General features: G+C 57.7%; 3 protein-coding genes and 1 long non-coding RNA gene across 19 annotated transcripts in view; 1 reads left to right on the top strand and 3 right to left on the bottom strand.

The window, feature by feature from the left end:
- The first annotated feature begins 769 nt into the window (after positions 1–769).
- Positions 770–1,828, top strand: LOC147829329 (uncharacterized). The gene is made up of 2 exons (XR_015449143.1): positions 770–926; positions 1,509–1,828. It is a non-coding gene; the product is annotated as an uncharacterized LOC147829329 (long non-coding RNA).
- A 5,268-nt stretch (positions 1,829–7,096) lies between these two features.
- On the bottom strand, positions 7,097–14,284 carry Gmppa (GDP-mannose pyrophosphorylase A). 5 transcript variants are annotated; one of them, XM_021244218.2, is made up of 13 exons: positions 13,980–14,276; positions 13,135–13,194; positions 12,939–13,036; positions 11,760–11,863; positions 11,320–11,506; positions 10,943–11,002; positions 9,691–9,821; positions 8,635–8,769; positions 8,415–8,512; positions 8,211–8,257; positions 7,918–8,010; positions 7,625–7,793; positions 7,097–7,378 (listed from the first exon to the last, which is right to left on the bottom strand). In XM_021244218.2, exons 2-13 carry the CDS (start codon positions 13,172–13,174, stop codon positions 7,278–7,280), a joined length of 1,263 nt encoding a protein of 420 aa, XP_021099877.1. In that variant the 5' UTR covers positions 13,175–13,194; positions 13,980–14,276; the 3' UTR covers positions 7,097–7,277. The 5 variants fall into 5 exon arrangements, with proteins under 5 accessions (XP_021099877.1, XP_021099876.1, XP_087062148.1 ...); XM_021244217.2 differs by having other exon boundaries at positions 11,754–11,863; positions 13,135–14,280; XM_087206022.1 differs by lacking the exon at positions 7,918–8,010 and having other exon boundaries at positions 13,980–14,279.
- Spegnb (SPEG neighbor) lies at positions 13,982–16,603 on the bottom strand. The gene is given in 7 exon segments (XM_013065495.3): positions 13,982–14,177; positions 14,701–14,883; positions 15,079–15,220; positions 15,741–15,779; positions 15,782–16,056; positions 16,329–16,355; positions 16,357–16,603. Coding segments are annotated over 7 exon segments (954 nt in total). The 5' UTR covers positions 16,449–16,603.
- A 2,157-nt stretch (positions 16,604–18,760) lies between these two features.
- Positions 18,761–22,218, bottom strand: part of Speg (striated muscle enriched protein kinase) — a 55,601-nt gene continuing 52,143 nt past the window's right edge. For all 12 annotated transcript variants that reach the window (XM_087206019.1, XM_087206014.1, XM_087206016.1 and 9 more), the window contains 5 exons: positions 21,639–21,878; positions 21,328–21,551; positions 20,464–20,539; positions 20,094–20,243; positions 18,761–19,813 (listed from right to left, as the gene is read on the bottom strand). In XM_087206019.1, the coding sequence (XP_087062145.1) occupies positions 19,621–19,813; positions 20,094–20,243; positions 20,464–20,539; positions 21,328–21,551; positions 21,639–21,878 (883 nt within the window). In that variant the 3' untranslated portion in view covers positions 18,761–19,620. The remainder of the gene's footprint in view (positions 19,814–20,093; positions 20,244–20,463; positions 20,540–21,327; positions 21,552–21,638; positions 21,879–22,218) is intronic.

Below are 22,218 nucleotides of genomic sequence, written 5' to 3' on the forward strand. Positions count from 1 at the left end.
TGTGCTCCGGAGCCCACCCCATGCTTAATAATTCAGGACATGTCAACAGCGTTTCACCGGCGGCACGGGCAGGCAGGAGCCAGGCCAGGGAAGGGGAAAACCCCGTGGCTCAGGGCAGGCATCCTTGTGGTGGTGGAACTGTTCCCCAAACTCTCACTACACCCTAGCCACTTGCGCGCATGCTGGGGGGGCAGATGGCCCACTCCCAGGCCACCCAAGGAAGAGTGCTGCACCCAGAGTATTCAGCCTCCTCTTTGCTACTTTTCTGGACCACACCCACGAAGGGTCAGACAACTCTGTTCCCCACCTCCTGGCCTCCCTAACTCCTGACTCCACTACCCCACTTATAGCAAGCGGCTTCCAGAAACTCCTTGAGAGCCACTTGTTTGAATGAAGGAGGGGAAGGGAGAAGAGGTCAGGAAAGATAGATTGGGGACAGCCATGACTCCACCAAGGTTCTAGATTTCTCTGGAGCTTCGAGGCCAACTCAATGCCCACCTACCCCTGCCCCTCTAGGAAGCTTCCTTCTTCTCCCTCAGCACCCATCTGAGCTACTCGGAACAGAAGGCACCATGGGTGATCTGCATATCCATGGCCACTTTGCTTCACCAAATGTTCCCTAAGTCTCTTGCCACAACCAGGCTTGAGATTAGGGTGTAGGGGGACAGGCCAGAGGGTAAAGGGGAGCTCTCATTGGTAGGGGAAGAGGGTGTGGAAAGGAGGAGAAGAGTCCAGAGTCCAGATAGAGGTGTAGAGGGAGCAGGAAGACATGCTGGCTTCACTGGGAGGGATCGACTGCTAAGGACACTGATGATGCTGCTGCTGCTGCTGCTGCTGCTGATGATGATGATGATGATACCAGGTCCCTGGTCACCTGGCAGAGTGGAGCCTGGCAGCCCCAGGGACTGCTGTCTTCTTGTGGAGGGGTAAGCAGCCTGTGGGCTGTTGTCACAGGTAGGGGTGGGGAGCCTGTTGACTGGCCAGGAGGAGATGCATCTGTGTCCCCAGCGTGGGGGTGGCAGGAACGAGCCACTTGTGCTCCGGGGGGCCCTATGTGAGAGTGAGCCCTCATGGGGAAGGAAGCACTTGTCCCCCGGAGGAAAAGGGGGGCTGATTAATCGGGGCGCTAATGAGCAGCAGGGAGAGGAAGCTCTGAGGGGCGGGGAAGGCGGCTCCATCGATCCAAGCCAAGGAACCAGCAGTGGAAAAAAAAAAAAGTGAGAAAGGAATCGATCAGAGGGAAACGGCAGCTGCTGGGGATTAGAGCCCGAGGTCCAACCGCTGCCCAGTGGCCACCCCTCCCCTGTGTCAGCCTGGCCCCGCAGTCTCTGTCAGGCCCCACGGGAGGGCCAAGGGTGGCTCCCTTGGGGGGGCAGGGCACTGCTGTGTCCTGTGTCTCAAAGCCAGGCCAAGCCCCTCAGGGTCAGCGAAGCATGGAGCTTGCCTGCACACCCAGTCCTGGCCACGTTTGGCACCTCGCTGAAGTTGTCCCATGCCTTTCCCCACAGGGCCTTCCTGCGAGGGGACACAGCTAGGCTTCCTCGTGTAAGCTTCTAGTGAGTCTGGGGAGCAGCGCCCCAAACTGGAAAGATACGACCCTTGGGATGAGGGGCCGCCTCTGGCTGGGACACAGTAGCCCAGAGGGCAAAGTGGAGTTGGCACCGGAAGCAGCTGCTGAGTTGGAAATCAAGTGTCCCAGGGACCACAGACGCCTCCTCACTGCCCAGGCCCCCTCCCTGGGAGGCTTCCAGATCTTTCCAGAGCTCCCCCACCACTCCTCCCCATCCTTTTCTCTCTTCCCCTTTCTCCCAATATTGATTTTTCTTTACTGGTTTTTCTTTTTTTTTTTTTTAAGGTGATTTAATTGCTTTTTTAAGGTTACTTCAGTCTGGGGCTCCGCCAAGCAAGCGGGAGCTGCCCCCTAAGCTCTCCCCAGCACTTGCTGCTGCCTTGGCATCCGGCCATGTCCCTGAATTCCCCTGCCGTCTGCTGAGGTCTCAGGGTCGTGCTCCCCAACCGCACACGGGCCTCCATCATGAGCCCAAGTCACACTTTTCCCCTCCAGGGGGATGCAAGAAGCCTTCAACCTCCAAAAAGAATGAAGTCGGTGGGGACTGGGCCTGAGGATGGGGTGCTAGGAAGTGGAGTGGCAGTTAGGGACAGACCCCCCAGTGCCCCATGGCCAGCTGTCCCCAATTGTCCCCAAGTGCCCACCATCCGGGCCCCCAGACCTCCAGGAAGCTGGCTATGCTTAGTGGGAGCCCCCCCCCCCAGTCCTTCCAGCCTGCCTCCTGGCTTTTACCGCCCGCTCTCCCAGCCTCTTCTGGCTGCTTCCTGTCCCCCTGCACCCGCTTTGCCTCCCTGCCCACCCCCACCACCCCCCACCCCCCGCCTCTCCCTGCTTCCCACCCGCCTCCCTCTGCCCGGCTGCAGTTGGGTGATAATCTCCCTCATTTAGCCTCCCGGCTGCTTCCCCGGCTCATTGCCCAGCTGGTCCCTGGGGCCTGGCCCAGCTTCCTCCCCACCCCCACCCCAGCCCTGCGCCCAAGCTCCGCGGTCCTCCTCCCTTCCCTCAGCTCCTCCCAGGGGACCAGCGGCCCCTAGCAGGGAAGCCTCAGGGCCATGGGTGGCGGCTGGAACCGGAGCTGAGTGTGAGAAGCAGGGAGGGCCTACTCGGCACCTGGGAGTGCAGGAGGAAGGCTGCTGCAGGGTCAGGGTGTAAAGCCTCAGCCAGGGTTCCTCTGCCCTTCAATTGTTCCCATTCCCCGGATTTGTTCCCAGTCCAGTTCTCCGCCCATTTCTGCTTCTCAGAGGATGAACTAGGTTTCCCGGCAGCGAGACAAGACTGGTAGTAGGACTGGGAGGCAGAGTTTAGAATGGACGGGGTGGGAATAGGGGTGGGGCGGAGGGGTAACGGGGGTGGGGGTGTGGGGGTGTGTGGGGGTGGGGGGGTGGTTCCAGCTCCCAGCGCGGAGGAGGCGTGGAGGTTTTATGCGGGCAAATGCCCCAAAGGGAGACCTTGAGATCACCCACGATTCACCTTGAGGGGGTTCCAAGGAAGCCTTTTCCCACAGGGGACCCCCATGCTAAGCAGCATCTGCCCCTTCCTACCACGTGGGCCCCAGACTCCCTCCCGGACTGGCTCCCGGCAGGACCCAGCTACCTGGAGGACCCCTCAGACTCCCGGACCGCATTCTCTGGAGACGGCCCCCAGCCTCCGTCTGCTCCCAGGGGACACCCCCTTGCCACCTCCCCAGGCCCAGAAACCCGGCTCTGGCTGGTGTGGACCAGGGATGAGCCACGGTGGGACAGATGTGGGCGGGGAGGGACGAGGACCGGGAGGCCAGGGCCGGGCCAGGCCTGGCTGGTGAGCGAGCAGCGGTGACAAACGGGCTGTGCGGGGGCCGAGGGGCGGGGGGCGGACGGCGGCTGATTTATCTGGGTTATTTATGCCGCGGACGAGGCAGGAGAAGCGGTTAACGAGAGTCCCGGCGAAGGGGGTGGGGAGGCCCGGACGTGATCGGAGGCGAGAGAAGAGAGTTAGCGCCCCACCGCCAGGCCCGGCCCAACCGCCGCTGGTGCTCCGGGGCCCCCCTCGGGCCAGCCCAGAGCAGCACCCTCTGCGAAGTCGGGTACCCCCCCCATCCCTGCTCAAGGCCCTGGGCCATCGGGTCCAAGATCTGGGGACCCCTGAGGAGGGCACCAGGAAAGGCGGGCAAGAAGGACGATTCTGGCTGGCCGGAAACTGGCCAAGACTGCAGGGCCTGCAGAGTGGGCTGGGATGGGAGAGGGCAGTGTGGGAGCGGGGGGGGGGGCTGTCTACAGCCTCCGAGCCGAGGCCGGAGAGAGGGCAAAGGGCACCGGGCGCAGATCTGGTGTCAGCCCGGAGCCATGGTGGGGGGCTGAGTGGCAGGGAGGCTGGGCAGGAGGGGGCGCTGGTCTGAGAGCAGCGAGAGCAGGGAAGGAGGGGGAGAAGATCCAGAGCAGGAGGGGGAGAGGGCTTTGCAGCAGCGAAAGCTGCTGGGAGCAGATAAGGCGGCCCAGCAGCAGGAGGGATTAAAGCTCTGAGGGGCATGGGGGGTGGCGTGGGACAGGGTGGGGGGCAGGGAGGAGAGGGCTGAGGGCAAGACGAGTGGGAAAGCGAGGGCTGCAGGGGGGCAGGATTGAATCAGGGGCCACGAGGTGTCGATTAACTGGGAAAGGAGGAGAGACGGGACCCTTCGGCATCCGTCTGGGAAGACTTTTCTGCCATTGAGGGAGTCCCACACCCTGCACTTGTCAGGGCAGCAGAGCTAAGCGGAGGGATGTGCTGTTGCGGGCCGGGTAGTGGAGGATTACCCGCAAGGGGGGGAGAGGCAGAGGGGCAGAGGCCACCCTGAGAGCTGCTCCGCTGATGGATGGAGAAACTGAGGGCACACAGCGCCTCCTAGGGGCAGCCAGTGGAACACAGGAGGGCCACTGGTACCAGTCACCGCGTCCCCCCCCCCCCCCCCCCGGCACGGAGACCCCAGCAGACCCAGGCTATGGCAAGGACCAGAATTTCAGAGGGAGGTTCTCTGTGGGAGAGGAACAAGCTTAAAAGGCGACAGAGTGGGCCCAGGATGTCCCCACCCCTGCTCTCCTAGCCCCCCGGAATGGTGTCTTGGTGCAGGTGAGGCCGGGGTCCCTCCAGACCTGAGCCCAGGCAGTTCAGAGGTGGCCGTGGTGGTGGTAGGGAGCCTCGGCGGGGAGAAAGGGGAAGAGGAGGGGCTGGGGGAGGGGAGCGGGGGTGGCAGGCGGGGCTGGGTAATTGCATGTTTGCCAGTTCTCCGTCTCTGCACACGAGGGAGCGTGTGTTGGTGGGTGTAGCTTCACCTGAGGAGCGTGTCCGTCTCAGGGGTCTGGGCTCTCCTTGGCCCCCACCCCCTTTGTGTTTTGGGGAGCGTGGCTCTGGGCACACCCAGCTGTGCTCCTTGCTGATGCTGCAGATGTGGCGGCCCCAGCTGTGCCTGCTTCCCAGAGGGGGGGGAGGGCTGCAATCTGCTCCCCCATAACGGCTGCTAAGTGCCAGGGGGAGGGAGGGGGATCGGGTCGGAGGTGGGACTAGGGCCCTGAGCAACCCTGCCAAAGGGGCTGGGACCCTGCCCCACACCACCCCGTCCAGCGCCTCCCCCAGTTTGCGTTCTTGGCTCCCTCTCTACCCCTCCGCTGGCTCCTGAAGCCCATCCAGATTTCACTCCGTCCCTGTCCCCAGCTCTCCTCCCGTCGCCCCATCCAGCTTGGTGCCAGGGACCCACCCCCCATCCCCAGCTCGCTCCCCTTCGCCGATCTTACAGAATAATCTTTTTATGGAAACCGAAAAAAGCGCTAATGGCAGGAGCGCACCCCTCCCCCGCATCCCTCCCCCCACTTCCCAGCCAGTCCCCTGGTGTTTCTCCCTTCTCAAACCCTCCCTAGGGCCTGCACCTTCTACCCCTACAGGGCTAACGAAGGTTGGGTGCAGGGTTCCAAAGGTGGTGGACAAGGGGATCCCTAATGAACCTTTGGCAGAGTCAGATGGGCCCCTAGGTCCCTCCCAGCACAGAAAGGGCTCTGGAAGAGTGGGGCATTCCGGCCTCTTCACTTAGGACCCCCTCCATACCAGTGACTTGCCCTGCTGGGGGGTGGGTTAGAGGCCTCACTAGCTGCCCCCCTTCAAACACTGACCCTTTCCCCTTCCAGTGCCTCTCCCCACCACGTTCCCACCCCCACTGGGTCTAGGAGGGGGGTCCCGGGGGCCAGGGCTTGACACAGACTTATTGGATTTCACGGTGTTTTGCTGAGAAAATAATTAAATTATCATATTTATGATGGAGCTGCCATGGCCTCTGCCAACCACTCGGAACAGAAGGGTCAGGGTTGGGGGAGGAGAGGGAAGGGACCCAGAGCCTGGCCCTGTGGCGCAGCCCTCTCCCAGCCTCTTCCTCGGGGAGATGACCCCAGAGCCAGAGTAGATCTCTGCAGCTCCCTACCCGTAGAGAGGATTAGGTCTGCGCCACCGGAGGCAGGAACCAGAAGAAATAAGAAGGGGGCTGAGTAGGTACAGGTTACAGGTCAGGACCACTAAATCCTGGGCCATTTCCTGCAGCACTTACACAGCCCGCAGGGCTTGAAGGAGCTGAGATCACATCCAGACCAATCTCCCTGTGAGCCTCAGACCGGCTCCCTTGCATATTCCTAACCGCCTGCCTCTGAAACTATGAAATCCTGGGCTCCGTCCCAGCCCCTGGTGCTGATAACAAGGCCCCAGCACCCAGTTGCCTGCCACCCTAGCCCACTGCCAGGACCCCTCCTCCCTCCCACCCACACCCTGCCCCCCCATTCTCTTCGGGTAATTAGATTCCTCTCAATTAGCAGATTACGATCATTACCAGCTCATCTGGCAACTAAGCTCCGCACCCACAGCTGGGGAGAGGGGAGCAGAGAGGGGCACATGGGGGTCATGGGCAAACATGAGAGACGGCGGAGAGGGGAGGGCTGAGCCCTGCCAAAGGGCAGTGCCAGGTTGATTGCCACTCCCAGAACACGCCACCTCCCACTGTGCTTCCAGAAAAATCAGCAGGGGCTCAGGCTTGCCCAGCCTGCCAAAGGAGGAAGCAGAAAGATACGAGGCCCCAGATGGGGGGGCGCAACCCCCACCTAAGCAAAAGCAGGGAGCAGATGGAGCTGGCAAAGCAGAAAACAGACCAGGGCTGGGGCTCGGCAGGAGCTGAGGAGAGCAGGCTGCTGGGTGATTAGCCCCCAAGCCTGTGGTTCCCAGCTCCTGGGCCCAGCTGAAATCCTCTGCCCTTCCCTCAGAATCCTATACTTGGAACACGAGCCAGCCAGGCCCAGTGAAGAGAAACGAGGAGGAGGAGGTGATGGGCTAGCAGGGGCGAAGGCTGGGGAGCCTGGAGGGCCTTCCTCTGGAGCAGTGCAAGAGGCCCAGGCAGTGGGAGGGGTAGATTTACCAGGGCTCCAGATTCATTATTCATGAGCCTGAAGCAACGACTCCAATTTAAATGCTAATGTGGGGGGGCCTGGCTCAGCTGCCCCCCTTCCGCCCCCACCCCCAGACCAGGCACAAGCGGAGTCCATGCTGGCTCCAAGGTTCACTGGGTTTATTTGGGAGTGGGGAGGGAAGCCAGGAGTCCTCGGCCACCCACACTGCTCCCAGCGTGTGAAGATCCTGCCTGGCTTCCTCAGGTCCTTTTCGACCCTGGCCAAGCAGGGCAGCAGCCTTCCAGAGGAGTGGACGGGGGGCTTTCTGACAGGCCCCCTCAGAGGATGATCTGGTTGGTGAAGCTGCGGCTCAGCTCCTTGTGTGGCAAAACAATTGAGTTCAGGATGAGCACCTCGGCAGGGATCCGGACTCGGCAGCCTGCGGCAGTGAGGCACCAGGGAGAGGTCAGGGAGGGGAGACAGGCAAGGGGCTCAGGGTCTTGGCCATCTGGGAAGAATCCCTCCCTGCCCATCTGTGCCCTGGCCTCATTCTCCCAGTGACTCACACAGGGCCTGGCACACAGCAGGCACCTGGTAAATGTTTCCTAAAGGGACACACACACACACACACACACACACACACACACAGGCGCGCGTGCTCCCTGTGGACCTCCAGCCATCATACCCAGGATGGTGATGGCAGGCAGCAGCTTCCCATCCTTGAAGAGGCTCTCACTGTCCATGCGGGCTCGGGGGTCATTGGGGTTAGGGTCGTTGGGGGTCCCCTCCACGCGGGCCCAGCGCCCCACAGTGCTCCCCCAGCCCACGATACTGTGCAGAACACACGTGTGCTCCTGCCAAACAAGATAGTGCCAGGTGAATGGGATGGGAGACAGCAACAGACCTTCCCTGCCAGGATACCTGGGCTCTCCCGTCAGTCTCTTGACTGCCACATGCTGCCGTGTGCCTGATGCCTACCTGCAACGTGGCTCCATGGAGGACAATGCTCTCTCGGAGCCGCACACCCTCACCCACAGTCACCCCCTTCCCGATGGAGACATTAGGGCCCAGCTGTGGAGAGGAGCACATACCATGAGCCCAGGAAAGGACATGGGGACAGCCCAGTCCAATTCCCTCCTAGAATAGATGAGCCAAGTGACCGGCTGGAGGCCAAAGCAGAGAGACCAGCACCCTGAGCTCAGGCAGTCTCTGTAACCCCAGCCATACCCTAGCAGCCACCCTTCCTCTCCAGGAATGCGCCCACTGCTTACCACGGCCGAAGGGGCCACTTTAGCCGTGGGATGGATGTAAACGTTTCCTAGAAGCAGAAGAGAGAATCTGGGGGCAAATATCCCAAACCACATCTGGATGGGGAGGGGCAGGGATTGAGACTTCACCTCTGGACCTGAGGTCAGGGTCTTGGCTCAGAGGGCAGAGGGGTGGGACAGAAGTTAACAATTGGGGCCTGCTGGTACCTCGGATCCGTGGACCCCCTGGCGAATGCTTGGCCAGCCGTTCCGGGTGAGTGATCTGGTATTGGCCCAGATAGAGGCGGGAGGCATAGAGAGCTGAGCTGGGGACCAAAAGGGAGGTGGGGGTCAGGGGCCAGCAGGGCCATACCCATCACCCCAAAGTCTCAAGCCTTAGGCACCCCAGCCTCCCAATCAGAGCCACAGACATCCTGCGGCTACATACCCTGCGGACTTGATCTGGCTCCAGATACCCTCTGTGATGTGCACGTAGATTTGGCCCTTCCCAGCCAGGTTTGAGAACACATCCTGCTCCAGGCGGATGGTCCCTGCCCCTGGCCATGAGCTTGGAGAGTCCTCCCTGGCAAAGGAAGGATACTGTCGTTAGTTACCCGGATGACCTCAAAAGTTCGACCCATGTGTCTTTCCAGAAAGTAATCTGAGTCCCCACCACCTCTCCAAGCCCCTCTCCATGTCTGGCTGGGTCCTCTCCAAAGGGGACTCACCTCCAAATGCCTTTCCCACTCACCCCACCCCCTAGAGCTGCGGCTCTCACAGGGAGCCCTGGGCATAGACCTCCTCCCCATGCCCGCTCTGTGTCCAGCAGGTACCCCCCTGATTTGCACATAGACCTCCTCCCCACGCACCCCTCCAGTCACCCTCCCCTCACTGGATGGAATGAAACAGACTCACCCCAGAGCAAGGCAGCTGGTGAGGGCAGGGACAGTCACAAAGAGAGGGAGAAGGAGATGGCAGAGGTGCCAGCTCAGCGGAAACAGAGACAGAGAGGCCAGGAGAAATGGAGAGAAGCAGAGACATGGTGGGGTGAGAAATGGCTATGAGCAAACGAGGCAGGAGATGGGGAGGTGAGCGGGGAGGAGGAAAGGCCTCAGAAGGGTGATCTGGGATTGGCAAGCAGAGTTCTGGGGTGGTATGTTCCAGGGGAGCCAGCCTGAGGATGTGTGTGTGTGTGTGCACGTGTGTGCACTGGAGCATGTGTGCACCCAAGTGTGTGTTACTGTCTGCTCTGAAAGATGTCTCTGGGACACTCGGGGGGGGCCTGACCAACATGGTCCAGAGGGGAGTGGGCAGGTGGTGACAGAGGAGGAACTGGGCTGGATAAGGAAGAGGGACAGAATGAGGTTAGAAGGGGAGGGATCAGCGCTGGAGTTGACAAGTGGGAAAGGGAGGAGGAAGGAAGAGGGTGAGCAGGTTGAAAAGGAGCCTGTGGAGGCCGGGGGTGGGGGCTGGGACGGGGTAAGGGCCCTGGGGCCTGCCTCACAGTTGTCTTTCCTGCTGATTGCGCTGGAAGACATCCCGAAGAGGTGTCAGGGCTTCGGGAGAAAAGAGATAGATCCCACAGTTGATGATGTCGCTGATGAACGTGCTAGGTTTCTCTACATAGTGTAGGACCTGAGGACAGCAAAGACGGGTTCATAGTGAGGGTGACCGCCACCTACCACAATCCCCTAAGACCCTCTCATCTCCAGGCCCTCCTCCCTTCACACCCCGAGCTGACTGCCCTTCACCTTCACCTTCAAGATAAAACTGAACTCCCCACCACCTAGTGCTCCCAGAACACAGCTCCATGCCATTGGCTGCCTGTGCCTGGAATGCCTTCCAGCCTCTTTGGAAAACCCGTCTCTGAAACCCAGCTGATGTTGTTCTGCCCTCTGTGAGTCCTACCATGCTAGGCCAGGACTTAGCTATTCAGGCCTCCAGCCATACCTCCCCTGTGACACTGCCATCTCCAAAGGATGACTTTCCTTTCAGACCAGTGGTTCCTGAGAAGTGAAGATTGTGCCTTTTTGGTTCTCCTCTCATACCTAGCTGGTGCCTGGCACAAAACTAGGTGCGTACGTGTCTGTGCATTTGTATGTATGCTTTATATTAAACCAAGATCAAATAAAAGGGGCGTGTGAAAGTCTGAGGCTCAGGGCGGGGAGTGTGGAGCCACTACACTGTTTCCTGTCTCTGCGTTTGCACATACTGTTCCCTCTGCCTCCAGCCTTCCTGCCTCCTCCATCTAGACAAATCTATCTCAGCTCACGCTCTCTTCCTCCAGAAAGCCCTCCCCACCTCCACCCAAGGTAAGGCGTAAGGCTCTGCAAGCCCCCTTTCTGTCCCCCCTAGCACTCCTCATGCACACTCTTACGGTACCACGCCCATGGAAATTAACTGTTGCCCCTTCCCCCTAGCCAGTCTCTCAAAAGTAAACAGAATGATTACCACGTTCCCGGTGGCTTGTACCACTGGTGGTACATGCATGACTGTCCCATCGGTCGGCTTGTACTAACAGCTGGAATTGTCCCATACCACCCCACGGGACAGTCACACATGTACTTCTTGTGGTTCAGAGCTGTACAGCAGTGAGACATATGAATTATGGCCCCACTATGAGCATGTTAATAGAGGACTGTCTCACCTGACTGCCAAGACTGGGACTTAATTCATAGAGCATTTCAGCAGTCTCTAGAGTCATGGGAGTGGGAATGATGATGCAGAGTGGGCCCACCCAGCCCCTCTGCTCTTACCTCATGTGTCTGTGGATTCTCAACGATGCAGCCATAGTTGAGAGATTGAGTTCTGTTAGCCTGAAAAACAGACATACTGGAGACAGTGACCGGCCTGCTCCAGGGCAGCAGGTCTGTTTGCTCATTCTTTCTTTCCATCCCCTGTAGCACCTGGCACGCAGGCACGTATCTCCACTGCTGACAGCCCTTCAACAGGGGCAAGAGCTGACAGCTGCCCTCCCCTTCCCTACTCCTGAGCAGCCAAAGGGCTCAGGGTCACCAGTGACACCTCCGTCACTGCTGGGGCAGTACATCTTCCTCCTGACACACATTCCCACTCCAACTCCCTGGGCTGCCTCTGCCTCCCCAACACCCTCCAGGCCTTCTGGGCCCCCTACCCTGGTGCCAAGGAGTAAGAAAGGGTGGCAGTGGCGTCTGTGAACATCCAGCATAGCACTCAAGGGAAAGTCAGAGCAGACGTCGGCGTTGAGCACGAAGAACGCCTCAGGGCCCCCAGCCAGGATCTGGTCCCGAAAATGGTAGAGACCACCACCTGTGCCCAGGGGGGCAAATTCCTGCAAGTACCTGTCCCCAGGGACCCCAGAGGCAGCTCAGTGAAATCTGAAGAGACAGATAGCATGTACCACAGAAAGTGATATCCCCTAGCTTCTGGGAGTACTGCCCAAGGCCCACACAGAAACTCTATATAGTGTATCTAGGGATTCAGAGATGCCCAACTAAGCTTCTAGCGTATGAGGGTGAAATGTGGCAAACACTGACTGAAATCCACTGCGGAGAACTCTGAGGGCCTCCCTCCCCATAATGTATGCACAAACACCTGACTGGAAGGTTGAACTCCTGCTGTGCGGCTTCTAAGAACTGCATAAGGGACTCATCAGGTTGGTAGAAGCCAATGAGCAAAATCTCCTGCATCCCAGGGACCTGAGGAGAAGGGAAGAAGTTGGAAGAAAATTTATCTGATAGGAGGGAATGTTGGGGGAATCCCTGCTGTTGCCCCAGAAGTTCATAGATCACAGTTTCAGGTACAGCTGGGGGGCTTTAGGCACTCATTTTACCACTCTGCCCTGATTTCTCCTCTGGACAATGAGGAAGTTAGAGAAGGTCTCAGCTGGATCTTTCAATCTTTTATATTTCCTGTCCCCACCCCGCCACTGGGACTCGCTCTAGGAAAGACTGCCTACAAAGGTGTGCTGAAGGATAATCCATCTTTTCTAATTTTCTCTTATCTGTCAGTCTAAGTTTGAGATCAGCATGAGGCAAGGGTGCCTGCATTGAACTTGGCACTTTACACCAATGCCATCCCACAAAGGGAATCTAATCTCTACTTCACAGATAAGGAAACTGAAGCTCAGAGAGGGTGTGAGGTTTGCTTGCTCCAGGTCTCACAGCAGGCAGACACTGGATTCAAACAAAAACTTTGTTTTTCCAAATACTAAAAGCATTAAAGAAATGAGCTCTATAGCAAGAAAGGGAATGAGTGCTTTGTTATCATTAAAGGTTCCCATGCTATGGCTGTGTGTGTGTGTGTGTGTGTGTGTGTGTGTGTGTGTGTGTGTGTGCGCTGTAAGGAGTGAGCCCAAGGCCTTTACACTGAGCTACATCTTCAGCTCTTTTTCATTTCTTATTTTGAGGCAGGATTTTCCTAAGTCACTAAGTTGCCCAGGCTGGCAACTGGGATCCTCCTGCTTCAGCCTATCAGATGTGCTCCATCTATTGCTCTAAATTGTCTCTGAGATGTCTGCCTGATCCCACATTCTGTATTTTAAAAATAAGCATGAAATCTGAGCAGAAAGAGGCCAGGTGAGACCAGAGTAGGAGAAAGCATCGGGGCAGACGCACTGCACAAGTTAAGGGGACACCATTCACATCATCATCTATGAATGATGGTCTTTAGAGTTACACCTAACAAGAAGAGATCATGGTTGGGAAAGGGTAAAATAACGCAAGAAAGATATGAGCAGGAAGGGTGATGGGAGAAAGGAGCCTATGGGGTTACCTGGACACAGGCTTCAATATGGTGCTGGATCATAGGGACCCCAGCCACAGGAAACAGTGGTTTGGGGACCTCAAAAGACAAAGGCCTGAAGCGAGTTCCTGGGATAGAAAAGAACATTTCAGCCTCTTGCCTCCCTCTGCCCCCACGCGACCAACCACTCTGGCACAACCCTTTCCCCACTTCCCCCGCTCCTCACCCTTTTGAGGGCCTCCAATCAGGATCACAGCTTTGAGCATGATGATGATTGCTACCTAAACTTCAAACCCCAACAAAGAAATCAGGCTCAGGTCTCACATCCCAAGCAAACCCTAACCCCCAAATAATGCTTAGCCTTCTTCAGGATGTAAACCCTAAGTTGAATAGTGCCTCCCTAGATACCACACATCCTAGCGCCGATTCCAGTTGGCCTTTAAATCTCACAGGGATTCCTCACAAATTCTGAAATCTGCATCTCACAAATTCATCTCTAACAGATTTCCCTTTGGCCAGGAATACACTCTGCAAACTCAGAAACTCAGCAGACCCTCTTCTAAGACCCCAAATCTCAGAAAAGTTGAAACTTTAAACCCAACGATTCTCAAATTCTAGAGGTATAATTTTGAATTCCAACAGTGAAACATGAATATGGAACGGCAAAGTGGGCCCCAGATATTTAAGCTCAATCCTAGCTGTGAACCCCAAGTCCTGAACTAACACTGATTTCATTTGGTGAAACCCAATCCAGCAAAAACTCAATACGCCGTATCTGAATCCTAAGACGAACTTGCACACGCTGAGGCCTGACTCAAAAGATAGGTTCCCTTGGCATCCCACACATCCACCAACCCCTGCTATCTCAATAGACTGCTACTGAATTTCTGGATTCTGAGGACTCACTGCTGACCTGAACCCCACAACTGACTGTCCAATAATCCCTGGCTTCTTATAGGCAGGGGTTACAGGACCAACACAGGCCAGGACGCGCAAAGCGATCCTGCCCTCCATCCAGGGCCCGTTCCCTGCCCCTGCCCCTCCTGTCACGCCCGCAGCAGCTCCCTTTACCACTAGCTCCCTTCACTCCGGCTCAGCCGCCCTCTACTGCTTGTTCCTTCCGCGCACGTGTCTTCTCGCAACTCGCGAGAATGCTTCGCATGGCCTGCCGGGAATTGTAGTTCTGACGATTCCTCTGCCTTTCTAACTTTTTGAGACTGAGAGTGGTGGTGGAAGCCGGGGGCGTTGCCAAAGGATCGGGGGACGGGCCTAAATGAGAAGAAGGAGGGTCCCTGAGCAGCAGAGACTGGAATGTAAGATGGGGACCCCAGCTGTCCCGAAATAGGCACAAGGGCAGCGGCCAAAGTGGAGAACTAGGTTACGGGGAAGTGGGACTGGAGACGACTGGAGCGTGGCTTGCCTTGGAAGGGGCGAGGCCAGAACGCGCACAGACACGAGGGGGCGGGGCTTGAGCCAAGCGAAGGGAGGGAGGGCGGAGTCTGGGCTGCCCCGCCCGTTCCGCTGGGAAGGCAACCGGTGGAAAGGGGTCGGGTCGCTGGGAGGTCCGACGGTGAGAGAAATCCTAATTCGGGTTGACTGTAAGATGAAGCATGGAACAGACGCTCTCCAAACTTCCCTCCGACTCCAACATTCTGTGACCTTGGCCTGTGGGTCTGGAATAAGTGTGGAGTGGTGGCCGGGGAGACAGAATGCGAAGCTGGAGCGCAGAACAGAGGAGGAGGGGCAGAGAGCAGCTTTATTAAGCAAGACCCGGGAGGGTTGTCGGCCCCACTCATCCCTGGCCTTGAGGTCAGGACGAGAGGTCTGAGGGTTTCTGCAGGCCACGTCCACGCGCGCGAAGCTCTGGTTCATCCCCAGCCTGTTCTCCACGTACACTTCGTACTTGCCGCTGGCCTCGGCCGTGGTCCGGCGAGCGGTCAGCGTCGTGGTGCTGGCGCCGATCTCAAAGAACATCGTGGGGAGGGGCAGAGAGGGGCAGGAGGAAGCTGCGGGTCAGTTTACGCGCGGGCACTGGGCCCGGCTAATTTGCCAGCTGTCTTGTTCGTCGTCCTGTGCCCTACCCGAATCCCTGTCCCAGCCTGTTCCTGGGCACAGGACCGCCAAGGTTCCACCCCCAGACCCTGTCCTTGACTCAGGTCCCGGCCCTTGCCTGTCGTCTTCCTCGATGCCCTCCGCGTCCTTGGTCTAGCCCGTGTCGGGCGGAGGCTCGCCCAAGACCTTCGCAGTCAGCGTTACCGTGGTGCCTTTGCGCGCCTTCGTGTTGTCCGGTCCTTTTTTAATCTTAGCCAGGACTAGAGGAAGGGGAGAGGAACGCGGCCCAGTGAGGGACCTGGAGGTGCATTGGCATGGGGGCATCATCTCCCCAGCTAATATCTGACCCTAAATACGAGGTGCACTTAAACTCGCAGGGTGACATCCGGCAAGCCATTAGCTTCTCTGGTTTCATCTCCTTAGCTGTTAAACCGAATTTATCCCCGCTACTCCTCGGTGCCGAATAGTGGATCAAAAGAGACTTAGCGGGTGGAAGCCTGGGAATGGCCTCACATCATGCGGTGCCTTGGAGACAGCTGAGTAGTGGAAATTGCGCAGGATTGGGAGCCAGAAAATCCAGCACTAACCCTGCCTCTGCCTCTGGGTCTCTCCCTCTTGACCCTTGCAACCCCAGAGGAATGATGGAAGCCCACAGCTGACTTCTCTGAGCCCGGGGCTGGGCTCGCTAGAACCGGAACCCGAATGGGCCAGGCCCAGAGATATTCACACGCCACTGCGCCTGGCTCTTTTGCGCCCTAGCTTTGCGCCGGAGGCACGTACCCTCTACCAGGATTCGAGCCGAGTCGGAGCACTGGCCGAGGGGTTGGATACACTGATACTGTACTGGCCTAGGTCTGCCAGCTCGCCGTCGCGCACAACCAGAGACACTACATCAGGGTCCTCAAAAACGTAGCGATACTTGGGTCCGTCGTGCAGCTCTTTGCCGTCCTTGCTCCAGGGGATGAATAGGTCGGGAAAAGCCGAAATTCGGCAAGTCAACTTGGCCGCGCTGCCCTCGATCAGCGCCACATCCTTCAGCGGCTCCAGCAACCGCGGTGGGGTCCAGGCCCAGAGCTCGAGACATTCTCGGGCAGGCCTGCAGCCCAGCCCACCTGCACAGCATCTCCTGCCCACCCACCCCTAAGCGGGGGAAATGGGGGTGGGTAGGAAGGGGGGCTGTCCCTGAAGTGCTACCCTGACAGAATGCCAGTCGCTCTTCGGCACCTCGGTAACCTCTCTTCTCTAAGAACAGTGACCATAGTTGTGCATGTCACTGTGCTTAGTGTCCCCACCCGCGTACCAAATGCAGGAATGCGCTTTCTGTTGCTCCACTTCCTTCCTTTCCAGGGCTCCAGGGGTCCCCCTCACCTGTGGCCCCGGTAAGAGCCTGGATATGAATGGCTGCCCTCTAACCTGGTTGTCGTTGATATCCAGGGTACATCCTGGAGGTGGGGCTGCCGGTTTTTTGGCAGGAGCTACTTTGGACATCTGGGGAGCGGGATAACAAACAGGGTGTGCAGGTGGAGACAGAGGCTCTGACCTTTGGCCCTTTGCCTACCTGATCGGGGTGGGAATGTCTGAGGCTTCTCAGAGGAATGAACTCACCCTGCAGAGATTGACCTAAGGACCTCAGTTGGCTTTGTTGCAGCCACCACGGAGCCCTTCTGGATGGCACCGTTAGGGCCACAGGCAGGCAACCAGCCACAGGCCCTGGTTTTATACAATGCCAGTAACCTTGCCTTGTTTGGTATGGTTGGCCCCAAGTCCCCCACGACCCCAGTGCCCATCCCCTGACTCAAGTGGGCTCCTTATATAGCTGGAGGAGATGCCTGGGATACTGGCTCAGCCACTGGGGCAAGCCCAGCGCGGGGAAACCTGAGCGGTTCTGGGGTACACTGTGTCAGTGCCTGGACAGCTGGGTGCAGCCCCATGCCCTCCCAAGGCTGGAGGTATCCTCCCACTCCCAGGAGGACCAGACCCCCGACCCCCCCCCCCCCGCCCCGCTCCACCAGCAAGAGACTCAGCTCAGTGCTGCAGCAGCTTTGTACCCAGGTCAGCCTCCGTGCAGCTGGGCAGACATGCCCTTCCTTAGACACCGTAGGTTAAGAGGGTATAAGTGTTCTTGGGGGTGTCCCTGAATGAAGCCTGAGTAACCCTGGAGTTCATGATCCATACAGCCGGTCATGACAGGGTCACATGGCTATGAACACCAATCCAGAAGCTTTACTCTTCCCCTACACCCACACTTACCCCAGGAATCTACGTTGTCATTTCTGCAGTGTGCCCCCTGGTGGGCACACTGAGAGGGGCTGGGAGAGATTTTTGAGAACAGCAGCCCTTCCAATGCCAACCCCATCCACACTGGCTCCCTTTGGTGTGACAGGGTAGAGTCTGGCTGATCAAACTGTCCCTGGACATTAGCACTACTTCTGACTCCCCAAGCCTTGGTCTGCCAAGCCCTTTGGGGGCAGAAACCAGGGCATAGGGATATCTGACTGCCTGAGGTGAAGGGGTGCCCAGGACATCAGTGGGAGTGTTGCTTCCATTCGTTGTGACTACCCTCCCAGGTGTGGAGTGCTGTCACCTTTTGATCAGAGCAATTTTGACACAGCTCTGCTGACATAAATTACCTTTGCTCCTCCGGGTTTGAAATAAGCAGTTCACATGCCATTTCCAATGGAGATGGGAAGGCAGCTCCAGATCAGAGAGGGGACAGCAGAGAGGAACTCTACCATTTATCAAGATATGAGTTCAGGCACCTCTTTTTTATATGAAAACATTTGCAGGGTGTTGGGGATTAGAGATTCTAACCGGCAAGCTGTATATCTTCATCCCTAAAATGACAGGTGGGCAAGGTGTCTCTCATCCCTTCCAGCTGGCTTTAACATCCTGTTATTTTATGATGATGAGGCTCTCTTCCCTGGGGTCCTGGGAAGCCAGAGAGGCTGGGTAGGGCTGGGCAGAGTGTTGTTGGAGTTGAAGCCAAGGGGCCTCAAACTTGGTTGGCAACACACCAGTGCCAGCTCTCTCTGCTTGAGGTTGGAGGCTTTGTTCCTTTCCATTTGCCAAGAATAGTTTTCTAGGTAGTTGGGAAACCATCCTCTGTGTACAAGGAATCTGACTTCTTTTTTCCTCTCACCTCAGGGCAGGGCAACTCAGTTCTAGGACTTAGAGTCCATTCTGTAGCACTGCAGGGGAGCTGTCAGAGCCAGGGTGCCTTAGCGCCTAGCAGACCCTTTAACTTGCCCAGGGGACAAGAAGACCCAGACTGATGTGTCCCTCAGTGCCAGGAAAATGCTGGACATGGCCACCCAGAGCACCCACAGCTCAGTGCTGTGCCGCCAAGAGGCTGGGGCCAGGGCATCTCCTGATATCTTTGGCAGCTCTTCATTCTGCCCCTCTTGCTAACTGTCAGGATGAAATGCATCTTCCTTGGGGTGGTGAGGGGCAGGACCAGAGTGAAGGAGGCTGAGCCAGGTCTGGGGTGTGGTTTGGTCCATGCCAGAGCCCAGCATTCCCGAAGATGTGAAGAGGAAGTATATGAGCGGAGGTGGGACTCAGTGGGGATTCAGTGGGTCTGCCAGCATTCCAGAAACTTCGGGCCAAGGAGCAAAGTGCAGTCCCCCTTCCTCTGAGAATAAAGAGGAGTGAGGGATCCCAAGAGCCTAGGGATGAGTGGGAAATCTCAGTGTGCTGGCCAGTATATCCCCAAATGTGTCTTCACTGGGCCAGAGAAGGCCGAATGCCCCATCCCAGGAATCGCTCCCTACCCCCAGCCCTCCCCAAAGACCACACATAGATTCTGCTGCTCGCCGGTTTTACTTTCCTTGTGACAGACAGAGAGTTGCACAGACAGCTGGATGGCTGGGGTGGGGGTCAGGGCAACACGGGCAAGAGGGATTGGATGGAAGGGAAAACTTCATAGGAGGCAATAAATAAATAAATATGAATAGGAAGAAGGGCAAAGGCCATGGAGGGATGGTGGGGACATCCCTGGGCCACCATGGAGTGCCCAGAGCTGCATCCATTGGCACAGGAGGAGATCCAGCTTCAGTGCCCACTTGCTTGCATCTCTCTGTATTTCTATTTCTCCTGGGGATGCCGGCTGGCCGGCTGCTGGCCCACCCCACTCCCCCTGCACCTGCTCTCCTCTCCCCACCTCACTGCCCTCGCTCACATCCTGGCTCCCTCCCTGGCACTTTTTCTGTGTCCTGTCCCTGCCTCACTGATACATTCCCAGCCCTGACACCGAGCTCCTTCCTCTTCCTTCTCTCCAGCCACTCACCCTCCTGGGTTCTCCCTGAGATGCACTGTGCCCCCCACCCCTAGAACCTTCCTAAAGTCTCCCCTCCCTATCCCTGGGTGGCTTGCCCTTCCTCTTCACTCTCCCATTCCCTTGTTGCCCCTCTTCCTGTTTCCACCCCTGCCCAGCCTAGCCAAGGGCCTCCTGCTCTGGCTCTGGCCAGGGGTGGCATCAGGCCGAAGCCCCTGGGCGTCCATCCCCTCAGGTCCATGAGGTAATAGCCTGGCCAGATGTTGCTGCTGGTGGTGTCCGAAGCCCCAGGCCCACCCGGCTCAGCATGGGCCCTGGAATGTCCTGCGGCATCAGTGGGAACCCCGAGTCTCAGCCCGAAGCCGCCGCAGGGTGTGGTCCATGCTGCTAAGGGCTGCTGGGGTAGGAGCGGAGCAGCACCTTGTGGCGGGTGGCAGCCTCAGCCCTGCGCCGCCGCTGCTCGCCCAGGAACTCCTTGAGCCGGTTGGTGGTAAAGGTAAGCGTCTGGCGACGCAGCTTCATCAGGTAGGCATCCTGCAGCCACGGGTGGGCAAGGCAGTCCTGCAGGGAGGGCCGGCTCCTGCCAGATCAGGCCAGGGACAGTGAGCCGGACGGGGCAGGTGACTCCCCAAGACTCACCACTGGATGCTGCCCCGGCCACTATTGCACCAGGAAACTGGGCAGCTGTGGGAATTATAGCCCGCGCTACCATGCCCGGCTTGTTATGGGCTTTCAGTGGTAGGTGGTACCACCATCCAGTAGAAGTAGCAGGGAAAGAGTTGGCGGCCTTTGGCCAGGTGGGGCCAGTCTACAGCTAAGGGCAGGTAAGGGTGGGGATTGGCAGGTGGGGGCCCACTCACCAGGGATGTACTGAGAGGACCTTTCGCAAGAAGAGGGTGGCGCTCTGGGATGTGTTGGGGTACAGCTGGAAGGCATCAAAGCAGCCCCCCACAATCCGAGCCTCTGTTTCCTGGGGGTCTGTCTCATAGAATGGAGAGTGTCCACTGAGCCTGTTGTGGAAGACAGTTCAGTTGACATAGTCCCAGCTGTGCCACTCATGGGCCCTCGGCCTTAGTGTGGACTAAGGGTCAACTCACAGGCCTACAGCACTCCATGCTCAGGGACAGTGCCACCCTGCATGCACCTGGTATGTGCTGGGGAGGCAGGCCACGAGGGAGAAAGCGTGGGCAGGAAGTGGGGAGGGGCTGGAACAGCCCCGGGAGTACTCACATGATGTAGGTGAGCACACCTGCGCCCCAGATGTCTGTAGCAGAGCCGATGGGTTCTCCCTTCACCATCTCAGGAGCTGACAAAAGACAGAGGCCAAGCTGGCCAGGCTTCCCAGTGACAGGGGAGCAGGGAGAGTGGAAGGGCTTGAAGAGGACAATGCCCTGGTCACTTGACTATGGGCACAACCAGAGCAGCAGGCCAGAAGCAGGGCTGGCTCCCAGGAAGGACAAAGGCTGCCTGAGGAATAAGCCTGGGCACTGAATGCTAGCGTCCCTAGAACTCCAGAGGAATTGAGCAGGGTCACCAGTTCCCTTGGGTGGACTCCGAGGTGGACTCCCATTCACAAAGAATGTGGCCAACACCAAGATTAAGAGCCTTTGAAACCAGGCTGGTTGGCAACAATCCCAGGCCTGCCCCTCCAGCTATGGGACCTCGGACAATTTACTAAACCTGCCTGGCTCTCCACTGTCTCATCTATAAAGTGTGGTTTAGGAACAGAGATGATAAACATCAAATATTTAGCAGGTGGCTAAATGACAGCTGGTTATCCTTATGTATATAAAACAATAATTGAGTCTCCCGTCTTTCCAGCTTTCGCAAATGCTGCCTCTTCCATTTGTAACTGTCTAATTGGACAAATACTGAACTTTAGTGTGCTTGTTCCCAAATCTGTAGAAAGGGGGTAATATTATGCCAAACTCCAGGCTTTTGTAAAGATCCATTGGGGGAAAAAAATCCACATAAAGGACATGCTGCTTGTATACAGTAAGCACACAATAAATGCAGGTGAGATGGGGTGAGCTCTGGAGCTGCCCTCTGGCAGTGCCCCAACCTCAGACCCTGGCTGGCAGCTGCTCCCCTCACCCATGAATTCCAGGGTGCCTGTGCGGTGGCCAAGGGGCCGCAGGGCCTGGGGGTTGTAGGGCTGAGCGCTGCCAAAGTCCACGATCTTGAGGGCGTTGTCAGGGCCCAGAAGCAAGTTGTCGGGCTTGATGTCCAGGTGGAGCACGTGGCGGCTGTGCAAGTAGTCCAGGCCTTGTAGCAGCTGCACCACGTAAGTGGCCACATCATCTTCTGAATACCGAAATCTGGGGGTGGCATGGGTCACAGGTGATGTCCCAGCCTAGCCTCCCTCCCTGTCCCTCCCTGCAGCGCTGGAACATCCGTCCGGCTACCTGTCACTGAGCCCACAGAGGAGTTCCCGGTTGCCGCAGCTCTCAGCGATGAGCACGAGGTACCGAGGGGTGATGTAGGCCTCATGCAGGGACATGAGCCTCTCGTGGTGCAGTGACCGCAGCACTTCGTATTCCTGCAGGACCCGCCGCTTGCCCTCAGCCGCATAGGGCACGATCTTGGCCATGAATGTTCGGCCCGTGGCATTCTCCCTGCATGCTCGCACAACACCAAAGCGGCCCCTGTGTGTGTAGGGGGATGCCACAGGCTCAGAGAGGGACATTCCTGTCCCGAGGGCTAAAGGGATCCTGGGGACAAGCATGCAGTGGCTCCAGTGTGGGCTGCTGAATTTAGTCCTAGGAATCAAGATTCCAGTTCCAGCTCTGCGCTCACTGGCTCTCTACCTTAGGCAAATCCCATAACCTCCCCAACCTCAGTTTCCCATCTGAGAAATGGGTGGTAATAATAAGGCAGTGTCTCCCTTTCAGATTAATGAGAGCATGTGGCTAACGAGCTTAGTACAGTGCCTGGCCCGTCTGAAGTCCATCGTTCTAAGGCCCTGGGTGTCTACCTCCCCCCCAG

Source organism: Heterocephalus glaber, unplaced genomic scaffold (assembly GCF_053883595.1).
Source record: "Heterocephalus glaber isolate CG9 unplaced genomic scaffold, H.glaber_assembly_v1.0 deba00000621, whole genome shotgun sequence".
Taxonomy (NCBI): domain Eukaryota; kingdom Metazoa; phylum Chordata; class Mammalia; order Rodentia; family Bathyergidae; genus Heterocephalus; species Heterocephalus glaber.